At 38.9% G+C, this 25851-nt stretch overlaps 3 protein-coding genes and 2 long non-coding RNA genes across 6 annotated transcripts in view; all 5 read left to right on the forward strand.

Moving 5' to 3' along the window:
* Positions 1 to 8164, forward strand: part of LOC103514692 (Ca(2+)/calmodulin-responsive adenylate cyclase-like) — a gene marked incomplete at its 5' end in the record, with an annotated part of 77991 nt that extends 69827 nt beyond the window's left edge. The window contains 9 exons of the mRNA XM_026827591.1: positions 140 to 445; positions 508 to 717; positions 1876 to 2248; positions 2593 to 2908; positions 3128 to 3267; positions 5501 to 5681; positions 6216 to 6432; positions 7668 to 7790; positions 8136 to 8164. Coding sequence (XP_026683392.1) covers positions 140 to 445; positions 508 to 717; positions 1876 to 2248; positions 2593 to 2908; positions 3128 to 3267; positions 5501 to 5681; positions 6216 to 6432; positions 7668 to 7790; positions 8136 to 8164 — 1895 coding nt within the window. The remainder of the gene's footprint in view (positions 1 to 139; positions 446 to 507; positions 718 to 1875; positions 2249 to 2592; positions 2909 to 3127; positions 3268 to 5500; positions 5682 to 6215; positions 6433 to 7667; positions 7791 to 8135) is intronic.
* Positions 8165 to 11855: 3691 nt separating this feature from the next.
* Positions 11856 to 24383, forward strand: LOC103514693 (magnesium transporter NIPA2). The gene is made up of 5 exons (XM_026827592.1): positions 11856 to 11888; positions 12277 to 12385; positions 12772 to 12948; positions 13645 to 13853; positions 23756 to 24383. Exons 1-5 carry the CDS (start codon positions 11856 to 11858, stop codon positions 23975 to 23977), a joined length of 750 nt encoding a protein of 249 aa, XP_026683393.1. The 3' UTR covers positions 23978 to 24383.
* On the forward strand, positions 17870 to 20303 carry LOC113469726. Of its 2 annotated transcripts, none has more exons than XR_003393058.1 (2): positions 17870 to 17903; positions 19706 to 20303. It is a non-coding gene; the product is annotated as an uncharacterized LOC113469726 (long non-coding RNA). The 2 variants fall into 2 exon arrangements; XR_003393057.1 differs by lacking the exon at positions 17870 to 17903 and adding an exon at positions 17931 to 18016.
* On the forward strand, positions 18947 to 20176 carry LOC103514688 (replication protein A 14 kDa subunit-like). Its single transcript, XM_008479585.3, has one exon. It carries the CDS (start codon positions 19105 to 19107, stop codon positions 19450 to 19452), a length of 348 nt encoding a protein of 115 aa, XP_008477807.1. The 5' UTR covers positions 18947 to 19104; the 3' UTR covers positions 19453 to 20176.
* On the forward strand, positions 22158 to 23173 carry LOC113469727. The gene is made up of 2 exons (XR_003393059.1): positions 22158 to 22537; positions 23114 to 23173. It is a non-coding gene; the product is annotated as an uncharacterized LOC113469727 (long non-coding RNA).
* Positions 24384 to 25851: the final 1468 nt, after the last annotated feature.

A 25851-nucleotide genomic window follows, 5' to 3' on the forward strand; every position in this document is an offset into this window, starting at 1 on the left:
GTTGAAAACGACAGAAAGATTGGATCCACCATCAACACATTGCCTTATCCATACTTTTTTTATGGAGTGGGATGCTATACACTGCCCTAGCGAAGCGTGGCATTAATCCATACCTATTGTTTCCTTTTCTCCCCACCAGGAGCGCTGAGTGACGTGAACAGTGTCAATTACGACCTCTGCTACGGTAATCCGGACCATCGGAACGATGACGATAACACCTCTCTCTCCTCCCGAGCTTCCTCCCGTGTGTTTGATTCTGACGCCCTAGTATCAGTAGATTCTCTCTCGGTCCTATACGATTCAGAGTACGAGGACCCCCTACGCTACGCTCCCATACATCTGCCCCCAGTGGGACAGGATGAACACTCTATCGCCAACATACGCTCCGTGTCTCAGTCGATCACGAGAAACTTTGGACAACCCCCGCCCAGCGTGCCGTCAGAGAGTGACAGCGACGTGTGATTTGATGGTTTAACGATGACGATAACACCTCTCTCTCCTCTCGAGCTTCCTCCCGTGTGTTTGATTCCGACGCCCTAGTATCAGTAGACTCTCTCTCGGTCCTATACGATTCAGAGTACGAGGACCCCCTACGCTACGCCCCCATACATCTGCCCCCAGTAGGACAGGATGAACACTCTATCGCCAACATACGTTCCGTGTCTCAGTCTATCACGAGAAACTTTGGACAACCCCCGCCCAGCGTGCCGTCAGAGAGTGACAGCGACGTGTGATTTGATGGTTTGTTTGGGGATAAGGTAGACAGCGTGCCGTCTGAAAGTGAGAGCGATGGATACTTATTCAGTTATTTGGGGATAGGTACTTGAAAATCGAAGGGGCAAAGTGAACTTTGTAATAAATTAATAAGAGTGTCTTCCGGGAAATGTTAGAACGAGGAGAGTTTATTTTTTATTGCCCAAGATATTTTCCATTTTTCTACCACGTAATCCTTCGAGATCTGTTCTTCGGAGTTCTTCACCAACAAAAAATTATAAATTTCTATGCTTTGGCCATCATTGAACCCACAATCTTCCACTTGTTGTTGTCAAGAATTTAAAATGACATGTGACGCTAATTATTTATTTTCTTTCTTAATAATCAGCTTCCCAATTTGCAGGCAGCTTGGATATAATATTATGTATAGATATTAAGTACATTGAGGTTGTAAGGAAGAGATTTTTATTTTATTTCAATTAGTAGCTGTTAGCTATACCCGATGTTTCTGAGGCCTTTTTCTTGAGCCCTGTAGCCAGCCCAGTTATCTTTGAAAGTAGCGCTCTTGTAAGCGCTACCTTACGGGGATTTTCGCCTGGGGCGAACTTTATTCTAAACAAATAAGGTTCGTTCTCATAACAGCTGACTTTCTCTCATCTCTCTTCGATCTCTGGAGGATGAGACCCTCGTTTTTATAGCTATATACCTCTTATCAAACTCATTTAGTTCGAAAAAAAAAAGAAAAAAAAACACAGGATTGAAAGAGGGAACTGTAACTGCTAAGGCGAAGAGAGTATAGCACACAGCCAGCCGTTCCGGGAACGAACATTATCCGTTCATTATCAAATCCGGCACGGGCGAGAATCGAACCCTCGTCCTAGAGCTTACAAAGAATCAACCCGAGCTTCCAAGCTATCAAACTCATTTAGTTCGAAAAAAACACAGGATTGAAAGAGGGAACTGTAACTGCCAAGGCGAAGAGAGGATAGCACAAAGCCAGCCGTTCCGGGAACGAACATTATCCGTTCATTATCAAATCCGGCACGGGCGAGAATCGAACCCTCGTTCTAGAGCTTACAAGGCAGAAGCGCTACCTTCCAAGCTAACTAGGCTGTTTTAAATTCATAAATTCTAATTCCACTTCTCTATTTCCCTCCGCAGAGGACTCCCCCTACAGGAATCGCACGGGGACAGGCTCCAATCCCCGTAGCAAGGAGAAGATGTCCCCCTCTCAACTCATGGCCCTAGCGGCCGGTGCCAGTACTACTCTAGAATCCATCGCCTACGGAGAATCCCATAGGGGGGATTCCTGTGCATCGTTTGAATTCAAGTCCAAAGCCGAACCCCATAGGGGAGATTCCTGTGCTTCGTTTGAGTTCAAATCTAAAGCCGCCCCCCGCGTTAAACGTACAGCCAGCATAGAGAAGAGATGTGAATATGAGAGGAAACCACCGAGCGAAGCGAAGAACCGGTCTTCTAATAGTTCCAACGAGAAGGATGATAATTCTGCCGCTAGCAATAGCAATAGCACGAGGTAATGACTTTACACCTAAGCGGCCACTTTGGTCCCTTTTTGGGGGGCGATATCCTGATATTTCTGACCTAATTAATAAAAACTTACTTTAGTCTTGGCCTCACGGTGTAGTTTGTTTTGGAAGGATTTGGGGTTTAAACCCCCCTTGGATGTCCAGAAACAATATCTGAGCTCATTGTTTTCAATAGGCAAGTAGATTTATCATTTTTTCAGAAACTATTTTTGAGCAATATCTCAATTCAATTTAATTCATTTATTTTTATTATTTAATATGACAGTGATACAAAGGTGTTTTTCCCATCTCATTTTCCATTATATTTCCATTGTCTCTTCCTTCATTCTAGGTCGTCGAAAAAAGACGGCTGCAGTCAAACGGAGCTCCCGCGTGAGTCCCAGTCTCCCCCACCGTCACAGAACACCTCCAAGACTCAACACAACACCTCCACATCCAGCGAAAACTTCGAGCGACAAATTCGCAAACTACTCGACGATCAAAACCTGATTCGAAATAATCCGGGGAAATCAGGGCCGGCGGGGCCTCCTGATGGCCGGTACGTAAGTCTAGACACTATAGAGGCTGTGCAGGAGATGGCCAAGCAGCAGGAATTGGAATTGGCCTGGGCCAGTAGCCCTGTCACCGTGCCTGAAAGGTATGTATCTGTATAGTATTCCAGGGATAATGGAGTATGGAATGCCACAGGGAGTGCATCTTGATATTCGGCCCTGATCGGTGTCTTCTATCAACTTTATCTTTTCCTGTCCTGATTGCTGATTATGTACTGGGATAAAGTTAGCTTTCTTCTATCAACTTTAGCTTGTGTTATGTATTATTATCGATGACCATTGAGTAGTCAATCCCACCCATTCTCTCCTCTCCAGATACACTCCCCCATGGCCTCGGGGTCCTCCCATGGGGATGAACTACATCAACACCTCCTCCGGACCCAAACCCCACCACTTCCAAGAGTCTCGACACCAGCAGGCCTCAAACTCGGCCCGTCGCCTACCACCCCAAAGGAGTAGGTGTCTTCTATCAACTTTATCTTTTCCTGTGCTGATTGCTGATTATGTACTGGGATAAAGTTAGCTTTCTTCTATCAACTTTAGCTTTTTCTGGGGTATAAATTATAATTGAGTATCTTCTTCTTAAGCTCGGTGTCTTCTAAGGGGTTTTTTTGGGGATGAAAATGGCCTAATGGTCAAAATTTCCGACATTTCAACAATTCTGGTATTGAAAGCTGGGTGTCTTCTAAGGGTTTTATTTTTTGCTCCCAAATTTCGTGAGATTACATTGAAAATTGACGGATATGATAGGGGTAAAAATGCGTCGAAATGCTTCGTGTAATATACACACTGGCGTGCTCAGGCCGGAACTTGGCCTGGTAAGCTGGGGGTATAAATTATAATTGGGTATCTTCTTCTTAAGCTCGGTGTCTTCTAAGGGGGTTTTTTTTTTTGGGGAGGAAAATGGCCTAATGGTCAAAATTTCCGACATTTGTAACAACAATTCTGGTATTGAAAGCTGGGTGTCTTCTAAGGGTTTTATTTTTTGCTCTTGTTAACGGAATTGAGTATCTTCTTCTTAAGTTCGGTGTCTTCTAAGGGGTTTTTTTGGGGAGGAAAATGGCCTAAAGGTCAAAATTTCCGACATTTGTAACAACAATTCTGGTATTGAAAGCTGGGTGTCTTCTAAGGGTTTTATTTTTTGCTCTTGTTAACGGCTTCTGATGGTTGTGATTTGTTGTGATTATATTTAAGGTATTTCAGCTTAACGTTCTTTCCTTTAAATCCTTAAAGTTGTACCTTGATGACATCAGAAAACCGATGTTTGAATGTGTCAATTGACGTTAGTTGTACAAGAGAATACGTCTTGGAAACTGAATCATGATTTCTCGTGCTTTTTAAATGATGGGATATCTTCTAGATTATCCTCTGTTCTTTCTTTCCTTGGTACCAATTATATACTACTTTGTGAATATAAACAGATGAACACTTTTATTTGAACGGTAAGGTTTGCACGTTTTGCTTACGGGTTTTCTTCAAACAGGCTCTGTCTTTTCACCCTCCTTGGACTTTTCTGTCTTTCTATTCTGCTTCAGGAAGGTAAGTAAAAAGCATGACAGCAGAATTCAACATTGAGCCAAATATTGGTACGCAGGTAAATCTTTTGCATGACTTTCAGTATTTAAAGGTAGAAAACATATTGAAATGTGTGCTTGGTTAGACCTCTAAGAACCTCATAATCTTGATAGACAACGGCGATAGCACGTTGAATCCACCAGTTCACCGAAGTGAAGCAACATTGCACATGTATGGTATCCGGAATTCCATATGGGTAACCATCTGGGCAATTGCGTGCTCCTAGATTTTCTCGGCCCCACTCAGGGTGGGTGAGGTTCATGTGAGTAGGCGGATGGTTGTCATCAAATGGAGGTTAAAACCTCTGTCACTAAAACCCTCAAGCTGTGTCCACACATACTCGACGTCGTCGATCGACGAGGTGAATCTATGTTGTCGAGGCAGTGTACGGTTTCAGTCTTTAATTTAGCGCGCGTAATTTCTGTGAAATACCTACCAATTTTTTATAGTTTCCGTCGAAGATTTCAAGTGTCTCAATTTTCATAGCGCGCGTAATTTCTGTGAAATACCTACCAATTTTTTTTTTAGTTTCCGTCGAAGATTTCAAGTGTCAATTTTCATTAGATATTTCAAACATTTTTTTCGATGTCTTAATATGCAGCATGCTTTTTTGTTTACAATAGGTAGGTACGTTTCATTGTATGATTTGAAAATCGTCAAAATTAATGAACCACACAATGTGGTTAGCTCGGTGGACTTCGGATCTGGGAGGTTCCAGTTCAAGTCCAAGTCATAGAATTTAGCGCAGTGTGTCAGGGAACGAGAGTCGACTATGGAGCTATGGACACAGCTTTCCAGTGACGTTAAACTGCTTTAAAATATTGGATGTATTCTGCGCATGCGTTACGCGTTCTTAACCAATCCTGTTGTGTTTCTAGCGGTGAATGTAGCATGCTTTTTTGGTTACAATAAATAGGTAGGTACGTTTCATTGTATGCTTTGAAAATCGTCAAAATTTATGAACCAAACAAATAATGTGGTTAGCTCGGTGGACTTCGGATCTGGGAGGTTCCAGTTCAAGTCCAAGTCATAGAATTTAGCGCAGTGTGTCAGGGAACGATAATTGTGACGAGCATTCATGCTTAACATAAACTTCCCTTTATAAATGGTCAGAAATTCAGAATTAAACAGGGGTTTGAAAAATCGTCTTTTATTCTTAAAAACTTTTGGCGTTACAACTCAGGGACCGGACATTGGGCACCTGGGAGAAGATAGTGAGCTGGATGAGGAGAAATTAGAGAACAAGAGATTTGAGGAAGAGGAGAAGGAGATAGCGGCTGAAGTTGAACGACAGGTACGTAACCAGTGCTGGAGCATCTAAAGTACATATTGAAATAGGTGTTGAAACCAGCCGATTCCATGCTTGTTTAGGTGCAGTTTTGTGGGAACGTACCAAATTTCTTCAATGACAATCTAGATCCTGAAAAAAGTCGACTTGAATAGTACAAGTGAAGTTGGCGTTACAACTTGAATAGTACCACTATGATGAACTTTCGATATACCTAAAACTTCGTTGCAGCGTTGAGGAAAATTTTCTCTCGCGTTCGAAAAATACAAGCTCGAGGAATATCTAAAGTTCTCTAAAATATCTTAAACTCTGAAGGATTGAAAAGAACAGTGGTTGGGTGGAAGAACCCTAGCTCAACTAACCGCTAGGCCGCGGGTTAGATTCCCGCCCAGGGCGGATTTTATCCTGAACGGATAATGTTCGTCCTAGGAACGGCTGGCTTTCTCCTATCTTGTCTCCCTTCTCTCTTAGATTGCGGGACGATAAGACCTTAGCAGTTACAGTTCCCTCTATCACACCTTGACTACTTTTCCCTTACAGGAGGCAGAAGTGCGTCGCATTCTGGAGAAAACCTCCGCCCTAGCAGGTGTAGGGGTGGGAGGGGGAGGGTGTGAAACCTCTTCCCAGTCTGAATGGAGCGATGAGGACCCCTCGGAGCCGCTACTGGTCGATAATCAGAGCACCGGATACACCACTGATGATCCTGCACTGGAGAATTTATCCATTGTACATGATGCTGGACTCACTGATGCGGAAGGTGAGTACTATTTCAGGTCCGGGGGAGACGAAAATAACTTCCGTCGACATTTTACATTATAACGACTTATCTTCACAGTATAAATGCTAAGGTTTTTAATTTTTAGTGAAAGTCATTTTACCCTCCATTCGGCGACAAGATACCCGCCTCCTTAACTTCACCCAGCCTGAGTAGGGTACAGAAAAGCCAACTGCACGCGATTGGCTGTTTAAATGTAATGTTTTCTTGTGGAAATTGTTGAAAGCGACAGAAAGATTGGATCCACCATCAATGCCTAATCCATACTTTTTTTTATGGAGTGGGATGCTATACAGGGTGGTTCGTGATTTGCGAACCACGCTTATATCTCAGAAACGGCTGGGAATTAAGGAATGAAATAAACGGCATCATGTAGATGAAATTTTGATGATTAAAATGGCTTTTTTTAAATTTGCAATTTTTTTTGCAAAACGGCCCATTTTTTGCCAAATATAGGTCACTCTTATGGAAACCCCCATTTTTTATTTAATTTTTGGAATCAGCATAAAATTTTAATTGAAAAAATGTATTCACTCGAAAAAATTTGCTCTACAAAAATTCTGTACAATGTGAGAAAGAAAAACAATTTCTTAATTCTTTCTTTAATTTTTGTATTATTCACTTAACAATTTCAACAACAATCAACAACAACAAACAAATTTATAAAAGCTGTTCAAAATGAGATCCATCTGTTTGTACACAGTAAGGCATTCTTCGCTCTAACTCAGGACCAACTGCGTTATTTATCATATCTGGGGTCACTGACGCACACAAAATCGCGATTTGTGCAAATTTTTGCAGAGCAAATTTTTTCGAGTGAATACATTTTTTCAATTAAAATTTTAAGCTGATTCCAAAAATTAAATAAAAAATGGGGGTTCCCATAAAAGTGACCTATAATTGGCAAAAAATGGGCCGTTTTGCAAAACAAATTGCAAATTTAAAAAAAGCCATTTTATAATCATCAAAATTTCATCTACATGATGCCGTTTATTTCATTCCTTAATCCCCAGCCGTTTCTGAGATATAAGCGTGGTTCGCAAATCACGAACCACCCTGCTCCTGTCAACAAAAATCTCAGTCAGTTATACAGTCATATAAAACATTTTATCTATCTATTTCATTTGTTAACAGTGTTTGGTAAGCCATAGTAACCTACCTACTTCTTTTCCTCTCCCAAGTATAGTTAACATGCCATTATGTATGCTTTTTCACAGGTTCTAGTTTCATCATTAAAAAGTTAGCGCTTAACAGATTGAGTAGTTCTGGACACACGAGAGCAGCTGCTGGAGGATTTGGATATCTAAAAGAATGGATATGGTGGGCGGGACTACTCACAAGTAAGAATAATCATCAGATAATTTATAATTATCCTATATTAGGTCTCTTTCTCTGGAATTATTTTTATAAAAACGTTTGAAACAAAAATCATTTAAATTTGATTTATTTATTCAATTAGTGCATGATAACACTAGAAAGGTCAAATCCAAAAGGCCTTTATTAGACCACCTGGGAGGTAAATGGGGAAAAAATGTATTTAATAGAGTACAATGTACAACTAGATAATGACTAGACTATTCTGGGCCAATCTTAAGTACATAATGATGAAAAAAAGAAAGATAAAAAAATGTCTGGGACCACTATCTGAATTTAAACTTCTTAATCCAAAGTTTAAAATTGTTCAGATCGCTTCCAATGGTTAAATATTTACTAAACTCTGATCCAATGGTTAAATTTTAAGTTTAAACCCTGATAGATAATTGTTAAGAGAGAAAAAAAAAGAACTAACAATATCAAAGAGATTGAAGTCAGCTAGCTTTCTCCTGTTCTTGGAACAGCTAGCTATCTCCTTTTCTGTCTTCCTTCTCTCTTCACTTTTGAGACAGTAAGACCTTGGCAGTTACAGTTCCCTCCATTCAGACCTTAGCAGTTCCCTCCATTCAGACCTTAGCAGTTCCAGTTCCCTCTATCAAACATAAAAAAAGTTTGTGAATGAATAGGAAAAGGAATATTTTGAGCCACACTGTAATTAATTTTTAAAAAATAGCAGAGATAATTCTGTCTGTTGATAATGTGCTACCATGCTACCTATTACTCATCAAATACCTCTGACAGAACCCAGTAGAGAGATAAAACATTATTTACATGGGCAATTTTCGACCAAAAATTTCCTATCTTAAAATACCTACTCCCCGTGTGATAAGGAATCATATAAAGTATGAAAAAAATTGATTTTTTTTTAATTTTTCGAAGTTCGAAGCAACATTGACTTTGGTTGATATCTGGATGAGTGACTGTCCGATTTTTACCAAATTGTTACAAGTCGCGTCCTTGGACCATACTTGATAGCATACCAAATTTCATCAGATCTACCTGAAATATTAGAGATTCTGAACTTGACCGCAGTTTGGATGTGTAGGGGAAATCGAATGACCGCAATTTGGATGTGTGAGGGTGATCGAATGACCGCAATTTGGATGCAACCTTTTTGTACCTGTGCTCCCTGACCGCAGGTTGGATGCAGCCTTTTTAAAAAATAGCAGAGATTATTCTGCCTGTTGATAATGTGCTACCATGCTACCTATTACTCATCAAATACCTCTGACAGAACCCAGTAGAGAGATAAAACATTATTTACATGGGATGCTTATTTCATCTGTGATCAGTGGGGGACAACATATTTCATAGTTCTAATATGTAATATGTATGTACCTTGGGAAAATTTTGATGAAATTTTTTTTCTGATTTTCACAAAACTCTAAAAGCATCATGTAGTTTTTTATAATTTCCTAATTTATCTGGTACATTCAGTAACTACGTACTTAGGTGGTGTATAACTATTTCTAGTATAAGGTAAGTAAACATAAGTACAACCATACAATGATTAAAGAGGAATTCGAGACCTTTTTTTTTTATCAGCCTATTATTTGGGTATTTGGTAATCTCATTGTTATCAATGATGAAATTAAATTATGAAATAAGTACCTAGATGTGTGTTGCTCATACTTATGCAGCCACTTTTTTTTTTTTTTGAAAGAAGGTAATGTGAGACGAGATAAAACTGAAATGTCACCTAGGATTCCTAGGAATGAAGTAATAAACCATTAAAATCGAAAAATCTCAAATCCCTCCATTTGATTTGCCTTAATAAAAGTGGAATAAAATATGTACCAGAACATAATTTTAATTGTGTTAAACTAAACATGAATGCCCGTTTCTCTATCAATAATCCCCCCAAAAAATACCACTTCGTGGCATAAAAAAGACCCCGCCAAGTCGTTCCTCCCAAAATAAATCAAGTGCCACAAAAAATAAACAAAACTCCATCCCACCCCAAAAAAGATTAAAAATCAATTTTGTACCCCGCCTTTTAGTCACTTCATAATTTGTGTCCTCCTACTTCACGTAGTACCTACCTTTCTTTCCCCTCATTGCACTCCACTTTCCTCTAATATCACTTCTGCTTCACTGCATTGGCGGCGTGCCACCTACCTTGCAATGCTTTAAAAATAAATTGATGGCACGCCGCCAATGCAGTGAAGCAGAAGCGAGATTAGAGGAAAGAGGAGTGCAATGAGGGGAAAGAAAGGTAGGTACTACGTGAAGTAGGACACAAATTATGAAGTGAATAAAAGGCGGGGTACAAAATTGATCTCTAATCTTTTTTGGGGTGGGATGGAGTTTTGTTTATTTTTTGTGGCACTTGATTTATTTTGCGAGGAACGACTTGGCGGGGTCTTTTTTATGCCACGAAGTGGCATTTTTTGGGGGGATCTCATAACTTTTTGCAGAAACTTAGCATAATATGACGTATGAGCGTAGCGCAACAAAGTATAAAGGTAGGTAATAGGCATAGTAACATCATTTGGTGAGTTTGGGTTATTTCTGAGTGAAAAACACCATGGTAATATATTTGGGTAAGTTTTAGTAAGTTCGGGTCATTCCAGAGTTTAAAATACCATAGTAACATTATTGCGTAAGATTTGGTAAGTTCCGATAATTTCCATGTGAAAAATGCCATAGTAACATCATTGGGTAAGTTTTAGTAAGTTCCGACCATTTCCGATCGAAAATGCCGTAATATCATCATTGGGTAAGTTTTGGTAAGTTCCGAACATTTCCGAGTGAAAAATACCATAATAACATCATTGGGTCAGTTTTGGTAACTTCCGATCATTTCCGAGTGAAAAATTAAATAATAACATCATTGAGTAAGTTTTGGTAAGTTCTAATCTTTTCCGAGTAAAATACATCATGATAATGTAGGTACCTACATGAAAATCATTTTTCATATTTTTATTTATTTTTTCAACTATAAACTATAAAATTATGAAAAAAGTAACTATGGCTATCCATAAAATATTTTTAAATGATAAAATTATGTAAAAAAAATAGATCGCTGTGGGATTCGAACCCACACCCCACCCGCTCAGCAGGTTGCCCAAGACCACACTCCATACCACTCGGACACTCCGACTTTTGACTCGAAGTAGTACAAAACTTCCTTATTAATCAACTCGAGCGATAATTTAAAATTTTTCCCCTAAAAGTCACTATTTTATCAAATTTAAGGCCGAAGGGGCCCTTTGGGGGCCTTGAAAATATGAAAAGGCACACCTACCACTCACGAGAAAAAAAATGAGCCATCAACCATCAAAATCGGTCCAGTGGTTTAGGCTGTAGAGCGGTCAACGTCAAAGAAGAAGCGGAAGCAGAAGCAGAAGCAGCAGCAGCAGAAAATGATGAAAAATTTGACGTTTTTCAAAGTCAAATATCTCCGGCTAAACTTAACCGATTTTGATGACATTTTTTTTCAACGTGCTCTACTTTCATGCCCGAACACACACACGCAATCCGTTTTCTTCCATCATTTGTAGTTGCCCCTCTACAACTACCTGAAAACGGCTACTTTCCCTGTCGCGTATAATATCTCTAGTAGCGCGGTCAAACTTTCTTGACTTGGCGGGGCGGAGCGCTACCGCGCTCCTTAATAAAGTGAGGGGGAAAGGGAAGTTGAATACAAAATTTGTGTGTTCAATTACATGTAGGTATTAGGTACCTACGTAACTGATGTAGGTATGAAGGTAAAACAGAAAAACACCTAGGTATTTTTATTATCTGTTCTGTTTTAGGTAGGTACGAGCAGGTATGTAATGTAGGTATCAGAAATGTAGCACATCCACCAATTGTGTGTTCCACATTGCATACCTTGCATTGCATACCAAGCTCAGTTAGGTGCTTCTAAGAGCTTATCGATTCATAAATAAAATTTCTGTCCTAGGTTCATTGATTAGGTACCTATCTACATATTTCTAATACCAGCAATACATCCTATAGGTACCTACTTACCTAATTCACTTTTGTGTTTCTGTTTTCAGAGTCGAATCCTGGAGGACTCAGGGATAATGTGTAATTCCTGGTCATCAAGTAGACATAACGTAAGTTCATAAATTATTTATTGCATAACGTACTTAAGTTCATTGATTATTTATTACAATAAGAAATCGAAAGTATATGGACGTGTTGTTCAACAGAAGTGCATCATCTTTAATACATACTGTTCGTTTGTTCGTTCTCGGAACGACTGGCTTTCTTCTGTCCTGTTTTCCTTCTCTCTTCAGGTCGCGGGTTCGATTCCCGCCTGGAGCGAATTTTATCCTGAACAGATAAGGTTCGCTCTCGGAACGGCTGGCTTTCTAATATCCCGTCTTCCTTCTCTCTTCGATTTCGGGACACAGTAGGTATAGTTACAGTTCCCTCTATGAAACATACATACCTATTCTGCTAGAAAACAAATTTAAGTAAGAATTTTACTGTGTGTTTCAGATCGGATGTTTTCTTTGTATTCTGGGTTCTACCATTATTGTGATACATTCTCCTAAGGAAGAAGAAATCGAGAACATCGAAGTTCTGCTTCTCAAAATACAAGAACCAGGTAGGAAATGTCTGTGTACCTACCTTTCAATCTACAGTAAAATATTGTTGGAAAATTATTTGTTAATCAATCGATTACATTAAAATCAATCTTCTGTTTGTAAACATGGTGATTCTTGATTGCTTCAGGTGTTTTCTAGGTTTTAATTAATCGGAAAATTTGGAGATTTCGAAATTGGATTTTAGTAATCAGACTTAGTATAGCATCTAAGTAGTGGGGCGTATTAAGTACCTACGTTTATGTTTTTTTTTTAGCAATTCGGTTTTAATCTTTGAATACAGGAAACATAATTGAAAACCCGGGTATCGCTTCAAACTCTTGACAGCCGCGCGCCTCCCGGCACGCTTAATTTCTAACTTCTTTGTCTCTTCTCTTCTCTTCTCTAGCTTTCATCATCTACGTGATCCTAGTGATATTGGTGTCCCTGTCTATTAGTTACTACTTCGGACCCCGCTACGGACATAGAAACGTGTCCGTGTATATTATCCTATGCTCCTCGGTAGGATCTCTCACTGTAATGGCCTGCAAAGGCTTTGGTTTGGCTGTGAAGGAAACGTTTTCAGGTAAAGGCTAACGATTTTTTTTTTATTAATTATTCTTCTCGGGGGAAAAAATCAAAAGAGGTTTTACTTTTTTTTACGATATGCCGTGGTAGGCATATAGGGTACAATATAAAACAAAATTGTGAATCAGCCAGCCTAATTGGCTTGGTTGGTAGCGCGTCTGCCTTGTAAGCGCTGGGCCGAGGGTTCGATTCCTGCCGGGGGCGGATTTTATCCTGATGGGATAATGTTCGTTCTCGGAACGGCTGGCTTTCTCCTATCCTGTCTTCCTTCTCTCTTGATTTTGGGACGATAAGACCATAGCAGTTACAGTTCCCTCTGTCAAACCTCTTAACAAAAAAATACATGTGTTTTTTTTTGTGTCGTTTGGCAACTCTATTTTTACGTAGAGCGGTTTGTTAAATACATTTTTTTAATTGTTTCTCTCTCGACATTTCAGGTACGAAGAATGAGTTGGGTAATTCGCTCACCTGGATATTCCTGTTCCTGGTGATGTTGTGTCGTTTGGCAACTCTATATTTACGTAGAGCCGTTTGTTAAATACATTTTTTAATTGTTTCTCTCTCGACATTTCAGGTACGAAGAATGAGTTGGGTAATTCGCTCACCTGGATATTCCTGTTCCTGGTGATGTATTTACGTAGAGCCGTTTGTTAAAAAAATACATTTTTTAATTGTGTCTCTCTCGACATTTCAGGTACGAAGAATGAGTTGGGTAATTCGCTCACCTGGATATTCCTGTTCCTGGTGATGTTTTGTATTCTGATTCAGATGAATTATCTGAACAAGTCTCTGGATTTATTCAGCACTGGCATTGTCACTCCTATCTATTATGTTATGTTTACCACGTTGGTCATTACCGCGTCCGCCATTTTGTTCAAGGAGTGGCAACATTTGGGCGCCAATGTAAGTAATAAAAGAGAGTAGAGTAAGAAGAAGGAGGAGGGAAGAAGAAGAAAGAGGGGGGCAAGGAGAATTAAGATGAGGAGGAGGAGAAGAAGGAGAGGAAGAGAAGGAAGGTGAGGGGAGGAGAAAGAAGAGAAAAAAAAACGAAACAAGCGAGACTTTTTAAAATTGCTGACAAAAAGGGACTACTCAGTTCTACGCTTGTAGTTTAAATAAAGTACCAATTTATTTTTTGTGGACTTTGGATCTGGAGGTCGGTGGTTGGTAAAAGTTGATTAATAAAAAAATTGGGGAATAATATTTGTGACAAGCATTTGATTATGTATTGTATTAACAGTTTTATATTTATTTTATCATTTTTCTTGCCGATTATTAACAACACCCTCATCTGTTTCCCCCAGGATATCATTGGCAACCTGTGTGGGTTTCTAGTCATCATTTGCGGGATCGTGCTACTCAACACGTTCAAAGACATGGACGTTAGCATGCTGGATTTACAGCGACAGTGGCGCCCCAGACGGCACAGTGCGAAAACAATGCTGAATGATGATGAAGAGGAGGGGGAAGAACATGGCCGTATCCAGTCTCTACCGCGCTCGTATGGGACTTCGTATAACGCCTAGTGTGCACGCGGCCTTCTCGTATTAGGTATTAGTACAGGAACGTCGTATAACGCCTAGTGTGCACGCAGCTTTCTCGTATTAGTACAGGCACGTCGTATAACGCCTAGTGTGCACTCGGCTTTCTCGTATTAGTACAGGGACGTCATATAACGCCTAGTGTGCACTCGGCTTTCTCTTACTAGAACAGGGACGTTGTATAACGCGTAGTGCGCACGTGGCTTTCCCGTATGTGATTTCACGAACCGTGTATTTCCGCTTGGAATATTTATACAAGAAACGGGCCTACCCTCTCAGTCGACATATTTCTGGAACGACTTAAGATTTGGTGATGATATTGATTACAATGAAAATGCCCTAGCTGTACAAATTATACATAGAAACGACGTTTTCAAGAGAGTCTAGCGAACTGTAGAGGAATTAAGGGTCATTATTCAGAAGCCAGGACAATGAAAAAGAAAGTTCCTTTTTGTGTTTAAACCAAACCCTACAATAACACTGGTCACTGCTTAAATTGTGAAAGCTCCTTCTTTTGTTTAACCTAACCCTCCAATAACACTGATCACTGGTCACTTGTGACAGCTCCTTTTTTGTAGCAATTTTTCATTGTTGTGGCTTCTGAACTAGGACCGAATTAAGTCCAGAGGACATTATTACGGTTTCAAGGACGAAAACCATGAGACTGTGACGTTGGTTATGGTTTTTGTAACTGTAACTGGACGTTAGTTCTGTAGGTAAGGTAGGTACTGACTGAAATCGTATCAAATGGGACAGATTTGGCTATGTTTTTACCCTGGATTTTGTACGATATAACGATTTACAAAAAGCATTCATGAGTATATTAATAAAAATAAACACATAAAATAAATAAAGAATTTAATTACATGAAAATAGTAAGAGAACCATGGTGAAAACAAATCGAATCTGTCCGTTGTTATTGTGGACCAATTTGTTGTTTATTAATTTATTATTAGCTATTATTTATTAATTATTACGTACCTATATTTTGTGTTCGATTTTGTTTTTTCTTTGTTCTTCATAGAAGCTCGTACTTATATACGAGCCTTTTTTGTCGGTTAGGCGCTTTAACTATAAAATCTCTAAAATAAGGAAAGAAAAAGGTAAAAATAGGTATCTTTTTTTGTTCTTCATAGAACCTCATACTAAACTTACAAACCTTAAAATCTCTTTAAACTAGTTTAAACATTGAAAATAAAGGAAAGTAAGCAAAAGTTCAAGAATAGGGGAACTTACGAGCCTTTTTTGTCGGTTAGGCGCTTTAACTATAAAATCTCTAAAATAAGGAAAGTAAAAGGTAAAAATAGGTATCTTTTTTGTTCTTCATAGAACCTCATACTAAACTTACAAACCTTAAAATCTCTTTAAACTAGTTTAAATTTAAACATTGAAAATGAAGGAAAGTAAGCAAAAGTTTAAGAATAGGTATGTGCTTAACATTGCCTCGTGATGGCGTGACTTTGTCATTTTCTCTTGGTTTTTCGTCATTTACGTAAAGTTTAAGTAAGCACCACTTCGATATTATTTATCTGTGCAATTTTAAGCTTTTCTAATTATTTTTCAAGATTGCTCAATATGTTTTAGTTTTAAGTTTCTGGTAGCCATTGACTCGTTTAGACCACACAGCTGTTCTTATCTTGAACAAGTGAGACTAGTGTAAGATAATAATGTATGACATGTTCTCTTTGATATGTAGGTATCTAGGTATATTTGCGTATTTCTGTAAGAGCCAGGGCCGTTTTGCAAATCGTCCTTTACAAATCAAGTCGATTTTCTTATGGCGAGGACTACAATTTCAGTTAAAACTTTGTTTAAGTGTTTAACGGTTAAACCAATGTTAAACTTTAACCTTTTTATAGGCAATCCGATTGGTTGATTTCAAACTCTAAGCCCATGAAACACTCAAAAGTCTCTTCTCGGTAGTCAAACTTGTCACTTTTAGCATTAATTTTAATTATATTGTACCATGTATAGATAAATTTATGTATATGAAATTTTCTACAGAGGATCGAGAACGAACCTTATTTGTTCAAGATAAAGTTCGCCCCGGGCGTGAATCAAATTAGCAACCTAGGCAAAGGCACCAACCCCTATGCTGACTAGGCTGGCTTTACGTACTTTTAGGGGAAAATGACCCGATAGTCAATTCCCAGCATTTGATACCAACCAACCAACCAACCAACCAACCAACCAACCAACCAACCAACCAACCATCGCTAATTCAGATTTTAGAACGGTTCCTAAATTACCTAGTATACTTACAAAGTCCGTAACGACGGGGTACTTGTCCTGAAATCGAAGAGATGAGGACAGGATAGGAGAAAGCCAGCCGTTCCCAGAACGAACCTTATTTGTTCAAGATAAAGTTCGCCCCGGGCGGGAATCAAATTAGCAACCTAGGCAAAAGCATTCACCTCTGTTCTGACTAGGCTGGCTTTACGTACTTTTAGGGGAAAATGACCTGATAGTCAATTCCCAGCATTTGATACCAACCAACTTTTAGGGTGGATGGTATAGGTAATCCATTTCCTATTTTCGTTATTACAGGTACCGCCAAGACTTCGGTTCGGACCATTTTTCCTTCTACTGCGGTGGAGTGCTCTTCATTGTTCTCAACTCCCAATACTACATGTAAACAATCGGAATTTGGCCAATGAGGTGCTAGAACCTTTGTGTATTTATTTCAATGTAAAATGTGTAGAGTCGTTAGTTCTCGAGCATGTATAGATTTTTGTTTTTGTAAATCAACCTTTTACGTATGGTAGTTATAATTTATATTTCTCCAAGATTTTATTACTTTTAATAAAATTATAAATATAATTAGTAAAAAAAAGGTATTTTTTTTACTGCTAATGCTAAGAAGGTCTTACCGTCCTCAAAGCAAAGAGAGAAGGAAGACAGTATATGAGAAAGTCAGCCGTTCCGAGAACGAACTTTATCTATTAAGGATAAATTGCGCCCTGGGCGGGAATCAAACCCGCGCCCTAGCGGTTACAAGGCAGACGTGCTACCCCCCTTCAAGCTAACTAGGCTAGGTATTATTAATTCATGTTGGGAGTTTGAGCATTTTTAAGAAGGTCCACACATACCTAGCACAGGTCCATTTTTTCTTACATTTTTTTAAAGAAAAAATCGTATAGCTTGTGTTCCAGGCTGGAGATTATTTTTCATCTTTTCATGACTCCACAGTAATAAAGGTACCTAGTAGGTATTATTTTAGTGTAAGAACTTCTAAATATTATGTAGACTTATGTATCACAGAATTCACAGACCTTGGTGGTTGTCTTGATATCTCAGTAGGTAGACTCAGTGCTGTATCATTTTTTGAAACGGTAGCGTGTGTGATCTGTGTCTCTTATCAAAGGAATGAATTGTTTTCTCTTATCTCCGTTCATAGTTACACCATTCTTTGGTAGGTTCCTATTTAGTTTCAGCAGTTTTGTTGCCTGTCGTGTGGAGCCTTTTTTGAAATAAAATTCTTAGAAAATAGAACCTGAAGGAGGAAACACCCTCTATTTTCGTAAAGTGAGTAATAATAAATTAAATAAAATACTAGTTAATAAGAATGAGTCATAGTAATAGTTAACTAGGTACCCAATACCTATTCATGTAGGTACCTAATGTAGCTCCCTACTTCGTAGTCGTCATCCCACTTATGAGAATAGCCGAAAATTTGTTGCGCTTCGTGTGAACGGTCCTTTTTATTACTTTTTGATTTTAGCCGGACGCGGGAAATTTTGAGAACAAAACGGAAAACAGAAGAAAAAAATTGGAGTTTTTTTTCTGTGCCTGTATCGAAAAATCTCAAATCCCTCAGTTTCATTTGCCTTAATAAAAATGGAATAAAATATGTACCAGAAAATAATTTTAATTGTGTAAACTGTAAACTAAACATGAATGCCCGTTTCTCTACCAATAATTCAATACAATATGCTAAATTTTGTGACTCAACTTGGACTTGAACCACTAACCTCTAGATCCGAAGTCCAACACATTAACCACCTTATATTCAATACCCACCTGTCCGTTTGTTTTTCAGTGGGCATAGGGGAATTGGCCAACTTCTCCGCTTATCTGTTTGCTCCAGCATCTCTGGTCACACCTCTAGGAGCTCTCAGTGTTCTCATTACAGCAGTACTGGCATCTAAATTCCTCAATGAGAAGCTGTTTTTATTAGGCAAGGTAAGAGTTTTACCAATCAGCTTGGAAACTAACATGCCTGCCTTGCAAGCGCTTTGTCGCGGGTTCGATTCCTGCCGGGGCGATCTCTATCCTGTTTCGATTAGGCAAGGTAAGAGTTAGGCCAGCCTGGTTGTCTTGGAAAGTAACATGCCTGCCTTGTAAGCGCTTGGTCGCGGGTTGGATTCTCGCCCAAGGCGTACTCTGTCCTTATTAGATTAGGGTCCTTCTAAGAACAGCTGGCTTCCTAGCCTGTCCTCCCTTCCTGTGCCTGTAAAAACGTAATTTTCCTTAAATTTCCCACACAAAAGCTGTGCAATAAAGTATTAAAGTCAAATAAACAGTGAAATCCTTTTAGTAAAGTTTTGTACCCAGGAGAGGTCAGTTTCTCTAATCTGTGCACAAATTCTTCGTGTAAATCCACCGCCTCTATAATGCCCGCTGAAATCAAGGAAGGTATCTCCATGAGATATTCAGTGAATGGTTCTATGCTGATCAAATACATGGATCAGCCAATCACCATGATAGGCATGTTTATCCGGGCATCTCCCGATGGCAGGTCATTCAGTATCCAGGCTCCCGATGACCAAGTGGTGAATTGTACGCTGGCCGATGTATTAACTGAGCCACTCAGTGGATACATGATGGTTGTGGGCAAGAGCCGAGGCAAACATGGAATAGAATGTGATGATTATATCCAGCTCCCATCTGATAAGTTTGATCTGGGCACTTACAATCAAGCCGTGACTATCATAGACTCTATTCCAAATCCATGGAGATAATGTTGCCATTATGAAGTTGTATAAATTGTGCTTATACATTGAAGGTTTTGAATTCTTAAGGAATGTGTTTTTGAATTCTAAACTTTACCTGCCTGTTGAACTAATTCAGCAGGTTAAAATAAAAATGATCTTTCTATCAGGCTAAAAATGAAGATGTATCCCTAGAAGAGAAATCCCATTGTTTTATGCTATAGTATGTGTAGCAGGTACCCATATTTTCCTCAAACCTTACATACTTTTCCTTTCGTTATAGGCAAAGAGACTTAAATTTCTAACGAAATATCAGCTCTGTAAAATCTGCCTATTCTAATTCATCTGATCTGAAATGGAGGGTCATCAAGGGAAGCAATCAGGTCCTAAGAAAGGTAATTAATTTTACAGTGTGGAATATAAAATGGGTATCCAACTAGCAAATGATTGAAAATATTTTCAAGATCAATTCCTAAGGCTAAAAACAGATGGAGAGGAGAGCATCGCACATAGAGCTTCAAATAGGTAGAAGTGACAAGAGAGAAGAGCAACAACTTCAAATCACGTAGAACTGAAAGCTAAAAGCTCTTTAGGCTATAAATAAAGTGGGACAAAAAGCATAGAACTTGTAGAGTGAAGCAACAACAGAAGAAAGCAAGAAGTTAAAATTGCATTGAGCTAAGAGCATAAAGCTTCTTGCTCTCCATTCCACTCTGTTTTTAGCCTAGATGAAATACATATCACTATAACAAAATAAAATTTGGACAAAAAGGTTTTAAGCCCTGGCATTTTTTTCATACATTATTGTAAATATTCTGTTCCAAATCCAATCTTGTTGCCTTATTTTTACATGATAATAAAATCAATTTGTACATACCTAACTACCATTTTTATTTATTTACCTCATTCTCAAGTCACAGCAAAATAGCAATTTTTGGTCTAAAACAAATGTCGAATTTGTTTTCTTTCAGAAAATTATGTTGACTGGAAGATCAATACCAAAGACACAGAACATTTGGGTTTTGATCCAGGTTAGTTTTTAGCTTTAGTAGTTGATTGACATGGTCAAACAGACCAAATCCTAAGCTGATGTGCACAAAGTCCATGTTTTGACAGGGCCGTCAGTTTACTACCCAAGTTAAAGGAACTTATCACTCTTCTTCTTCTTCTTTTTTTTTTTAAAGAGATTTGATAGAGGGAACTGTAACTGCTAAGGTCTTACTGTCCCAAAATCAAAGAGAAGGAAGACAGGATAGGAAAAAGCCAGCCGTTCCGAGAACGAACATCTGTTCAGGATAAAATCCGCCCCGGGCGGAAATCGACGCCGGGACCTAACGCTTACAAGGCAGACGCGCTACCCTCCAAGCTAACTAGGTGGGCCTGGTGGGTGCATCCAATATTTATTTCAATCACCTACTTAGTTAAAGGAACTTATCTCTCTTCCCCTCACAGAGAAAGAAAAATCCTGGCACGGGGATTTCAGTTTCGTGGTAGGTGCTGACTGTCAGTTTGGTTTGATCGCTCAGTTTGAACATCCGACGGAAGTAACATGGGATGAAGAAATTGAACTGAGTACCAAACTAGTGTCCATATTGAACGACCTGTCACCTAGACCTAGGTTCTTTGTTGTGTGTGGAGACCTTACTAATGAGTTTCCGGGTAAGGAATAGACAGATTCGATAAAGAAGAAATCAACTAGGTACCTACACATAAAAAAAAACAACAACAAATGCCAGGTGGCGCCGGCGCGGCGATAGCACGTTAAAGTCACCGTAGTTCCTAATGGACCAATTAAATATAGGAGAAAGCCAGCCGTTCCGAGAACGAACATTATCCCATCAGGATAAAATCCGCCCCGGGCAGGAATCGAACCCGCGGCCTAGCGACGGAAGTAACATGGGATGAAGAAATTGAACTGAGCACCAAACTAGTGTCCATATTGAACGACCTGTCACCTAGACCAAGGTTCTTTGTTGTGTGTGGAGACCTCACTAATGAGTTCCCGGGTAAGCAATAGACAGATTCGATAAAGAAGAAATCAACTAGGTACCTACACATAAAAAAAAAACAAATGCCAGGTGGCGCGGCGCCGGCGCGGTGATAGCACGTTAAAGTCACCGTAGTTCGTAATGGACCAATTAAAATAAGTAACGTTGCGCGTGGTTTATATCCGGATGGAAATTAACCATTGGACAATCGCGTGTTGGTTTTTACCGGCCGCTCAGGCTGTGTGAGGTTAATGTGGGGATGCATTATCTTGTCGCCGAATGAAGGGTGAAACCACCAACACTACAAACCTTAGCAGTACGTCCTAACCTGTACAGTGCGTTAAACATCTAGGTACCTGTGAGCTTTGTAGGTAATCGAGGCGAGGATTCGAGAAATACCTGGGTACTCGGTTTTTGGATTGATTTTTTGGGAAAATAATATTAACAAAACATTTCTGCCTATTTTGCCTCGGTGGTGTAGTGGTCAAGGCGCTCGCCTGGGAAACAGGAGGGCGTGGGTTCAATCCCAGCCGAGGTATGGCATTTTATCCCCAATATAATTTGAGAATTTGACCACAATAATAGTAGTAGACTACTGCTGGAGTAAAGGGACTTTTCAGTCCTATGCGAGCAGTATAAATAAGCACTATTATTATTCTACTCTATTCTATTCTCACAGACACGGCCCTACAACACATCTCCATGGTGCTACGATCCGAACAGAACTACGAACTGGGACATATTCCAAATCCATGGAGATAATGTTGCCATTATGAAGTTGTATAAATTGTGCTTATACATTGAAGGTTTTGAATTCTTAAGGAATGTGTTTTTGAATTCTAAACTTTACCTGCCTGTTGAACTAATTCAGCAGGTTAAAATAAAAATGATCTTTCTATCAGGCTAAAAATGAAGATGTATCCCTAGAAGAGAAATCCCATTGTTTTATGCTATAGTATGTGTAGCAGGTACCCATATTTTCCTCAAACCTTACATACTTTTCCTTTCGTTATAGGCAAAGAGACTTAAATTTCTAACGAAATATCAGCTCTGTAAAATCTGCCTATTCTAATTCATCTGATCTGAAATGGAGGGTCATCAAGGGAAGCAATCAGGTCCTAAGAAAGGTAATTAATTTTACAGTGTGGAATATAAAATGGGTATCCAACTAGCAAATGATTGAAAATATTTTCAAGATCAATTCCTAAGGCTAAAAACAGATGGAGAGGAGAGCATCGCACATAGAGCTTCAAATAGGTAGAAGTGACAAGAGAGAAGAGCAACAACTTCAAATCACGTAGAACTGAAAGCTAAAAGCTCTTTAGGCTATAAATAAAGTGGGACAAAAAGCATAGAACTTGTAGAGTGAAGCAACAACAGAAGAAAGCAAGAAGTTAAAATTGCATTGAGCTAAGAGCATAAAGCTTCTTGCTCTCCATTCCACTCTGTTTTTAGCCTAGATGAAATACATATCACTATAACAAAATAAAATTTGGACAAAAAGGTTTTAAGCCCTGGCATTTTTTTCATACATTATTGTAAATATTCTGTTCCAAATCCAATCTTGTTGCCTTATTTTTACATGATAATAAAATCAATTTGTACATACCTAACTACCATTTTTATTTATTTACCTCATTCTCAAGTCACAGCAAAATAGCAATTTTTGGTCTAAAACAAATGTCGAATTTGTTTTCTTTCAGAAAATTATGTTGACTGGAAGATCAATACCAAAGACACAGAACATTTGGGTTTTGATCCAGGTTAGTTTTTACTGGTCATTACCGCGTCCGCCATTTTGTTCAAGGAGTGGCAACATCTGGGCGCCAATGTAAGTAATAGAAGAGAATAGAAAGAAGAAGAATTTGAATTGGAATGAAATTTTTATTTACAAGCAATAATAGTCACAAAGGTTAGCTCATCCCCTAAGCTTGAAAAAACTTCTAGGGGGACTTTTTGAAACTGCTGACAAAAGCGAGACTTTTTGAAACTGCTGAAAAAAAGGTACTCTTCACTTCAGAGTCCTCAGTCCTACGCTTGCAGTCTAAATAAAGTACAAATTTTATTGTGAACTTTGGATCTGGAGGCCAGTAGCTCGTAAAAGTCAAGTTATTGTTGTTGTAGCAGCTTTAGCTGTAGCCGAATGGTAATGGCAGAATAAAGAATATGTTCATTATCTGCCATACACCGCGCACCGGGGTGAAAAAAGTCAAGTCATAAAATTTATCGAGAATACCTAATGGAGATGATTAAGTGGGGAAAGGCATTTGTGACAAGCATTTATTTATTATGTATTTATTTATTTTTCCCACTGATTAAAAAAACACCCCCATCTGTTCCCCCAGGACATCATCGGCAACCTGTGCGGATTTCTAGTCATCATTTGCGGGATCGTGCTACTCAACACGTTCAAAGACATGGACGTTAGCATGCTGGATTTACAGCGACAGTGGCGCCCCAGACGGCACAGTGCGAAAACAATGCTGAATGATGATGAAGAGGAGGGGGAAGAACATGGCCGTATCCAGTCTCTACCGCGCTCGTATGGGACGTCGTATAACGCCTAGTGTGCACGCGGCCTTCTCGTATTAGTACAGGGACGTCGTATAACGCCTAGTGTGCACGCGGCCTTCTCGTATTAGGTATTAGTACAGGAACGTCGTATAACGCCTAGTGTGCACGCAGCTTTCTCGTATTAGTACAGGCACGTCGTATAACGCCTAGTGTGCACTCGGCTTTCTCGTATTAGTACAGGGACGTCATATAACGCCTAGTGTGCACTCGGCTTTCTCTTACTAGAACAGGGACGTTGTATAACGCGTAGTGCGCACGTGGCTTTCCCGTATGTGATTTCACGAACCGTGTATTTCCGCTTGGAATATTTATACAAGAAACGGGCCTACCCTCTCAGTCGACATATTTCTGGAACGACTTAAGATTTGGTGATGATATTGATTACAATGAAAATGCCCTAGCTGTACAAATTATACATAGAAACGACGTTTTCAAGAGAGTCTAGCGAACTGTAGAGGAATTAAGGGTCATTATTCACTCGTATAACGCCTAGTGTGCACGCGGCTTGCTCGTATTAGTACAGGGACGTCGTATAACGCCTAGTGTGCACGCGGCTTTCTCGTACGTGATTTCACGAACCGTGTATTTCCGCTTGGAAATTAATTACAAATAAAATGCCCTAGCTGTACAAATTATACATAGAAACGACGTTTTCAAGAGAGTCTAGCGAACTGTAGAGGAATTAAGGGTCATTATTCAATTACAAATAAAATGCCCTGGCTGTACAAATTATACATAAAAACGACGTTATCAAGAGAGTCTAGAGAAGGAATTAAGGGTAATTATTCAGAAGCCAGGACAATGAATAAGAAAGCTCTTTTTTGTGTTCAACCTAACCTTATAATACACTAACCTTACCTTCGGGACCCACAATCTAATAAAGCCGATTAGGGGCGAGCCACGCCGCAGGCAATTTTTTTTAAATTTTTGGTTTACAATCTGCAGAATGGAAATTCTAATCTTCTACTCTGGACGAGTTTTTTCAACCATGATCAGAGAGCCATGATCGTTATGGCCAACCCTCCTATAATAACACTGGTCACTGCTCATTTGTAACAGCTCCTTTTTGTAGCTATTTTTCATTGTTGTGGCTTCTGATCTAGGACCGAATTAAGTCCAGAGGACATTATTACGGTTTCAAGGACGAAAAGCATGAGACTGTGACGTTGGTTATTGAAACTGGACATTAGTTCTGTAGGTAAGGTAGGTATTGACTGAAATCGTATCAAATGGGACAGATTTGGCTATGTTTTTACCCTGGATTTTGTACGATAACGATTTACAAAAAGCATCTATGAGTATATTAATAAAAATAAACACATAAAATAAATAAAGAATTTAATTACATGAAAATAGTAAGAGAACCATGGTGAAAACAAATCGAATCTGTCCGTTGTTATTGTGGACCAATTTGTTGTTTATTAATTTATTATTAGCTATTATTTATTAATTATTACGTACCTATATTTTGTGTTCGATTTTGTTTTTTCTTTGTTCTTCATAGAAGCTCGTAGGAACTTACGAGCCTTTTTTGTCGGTTAGGCGCTTTAACTATAAAATCTCTAAAATAAGGAAAGAAAAAGGTAAAAATAGGTATCTTTTTTTGTTCTTCATAGAACCTCATACTAAACTTACAAACCTTAAAATCTCTTTAAACTAGTTTAAATTTAAACATTGAAAATGAAGGAAAGTAAGCAAAAGTTTAAGAATAGGTATGTGCTTAACATTGCCTCGTGATGGCGTGACTTTACCATTTTCTCTTGGTTTTTCGTCATTTACGTAAAATTTAAGTAAGCACCACTTTGATATTATTTATCTGTGCAATTTTAAGCTTTTCTAATTATTTTTCAAGATTGCTCAATATGTT

This window comes from Diaphorina citri, unplaced genomic scaffold (genome assembly GCF_000475195.1).
Source record: "Diaphorina citri unplaced genomic scaffold, Diaci psyllid genome assembly version 1.1 scaffold1203, whole genome shotgun sequence".
NCBI classification, from domain to species: Eukaryota; Metazoa; Arthropoda; class Insecta; order Hemiptera; family Psyllidae; genus Diaphorina; species Diaphorina citri.

Coding starts and splice junctions, on each gene's coding strand:
- LOC103514688 (XM_008479585.3), top strand. CDS start 19,105: ATGCCCGCTGAAATCAAGGAAGGTATCTCCATGAGATATTCAGTGAAT.
- LOC103514693 (XM_026827592.1), top strand. CDS start 11,856: ATGTGTAATTCCTGGTCATCAAGTAGACATAAC. Junction 12,949..13,644: donor TGTGAAGGAAACGTTTTCAG/GTAAAGGCTAAC, acceptor TCGACATTTCAG/GTACGAAGAATGAGTTGGGT. Junction 13,854..23,755: donor GGCAACATTTGGGCGCCAAT/GTAAGTAATAAA, acceptor CTGTTCCCCCAG/GACATCATCGGCAACCTGTG.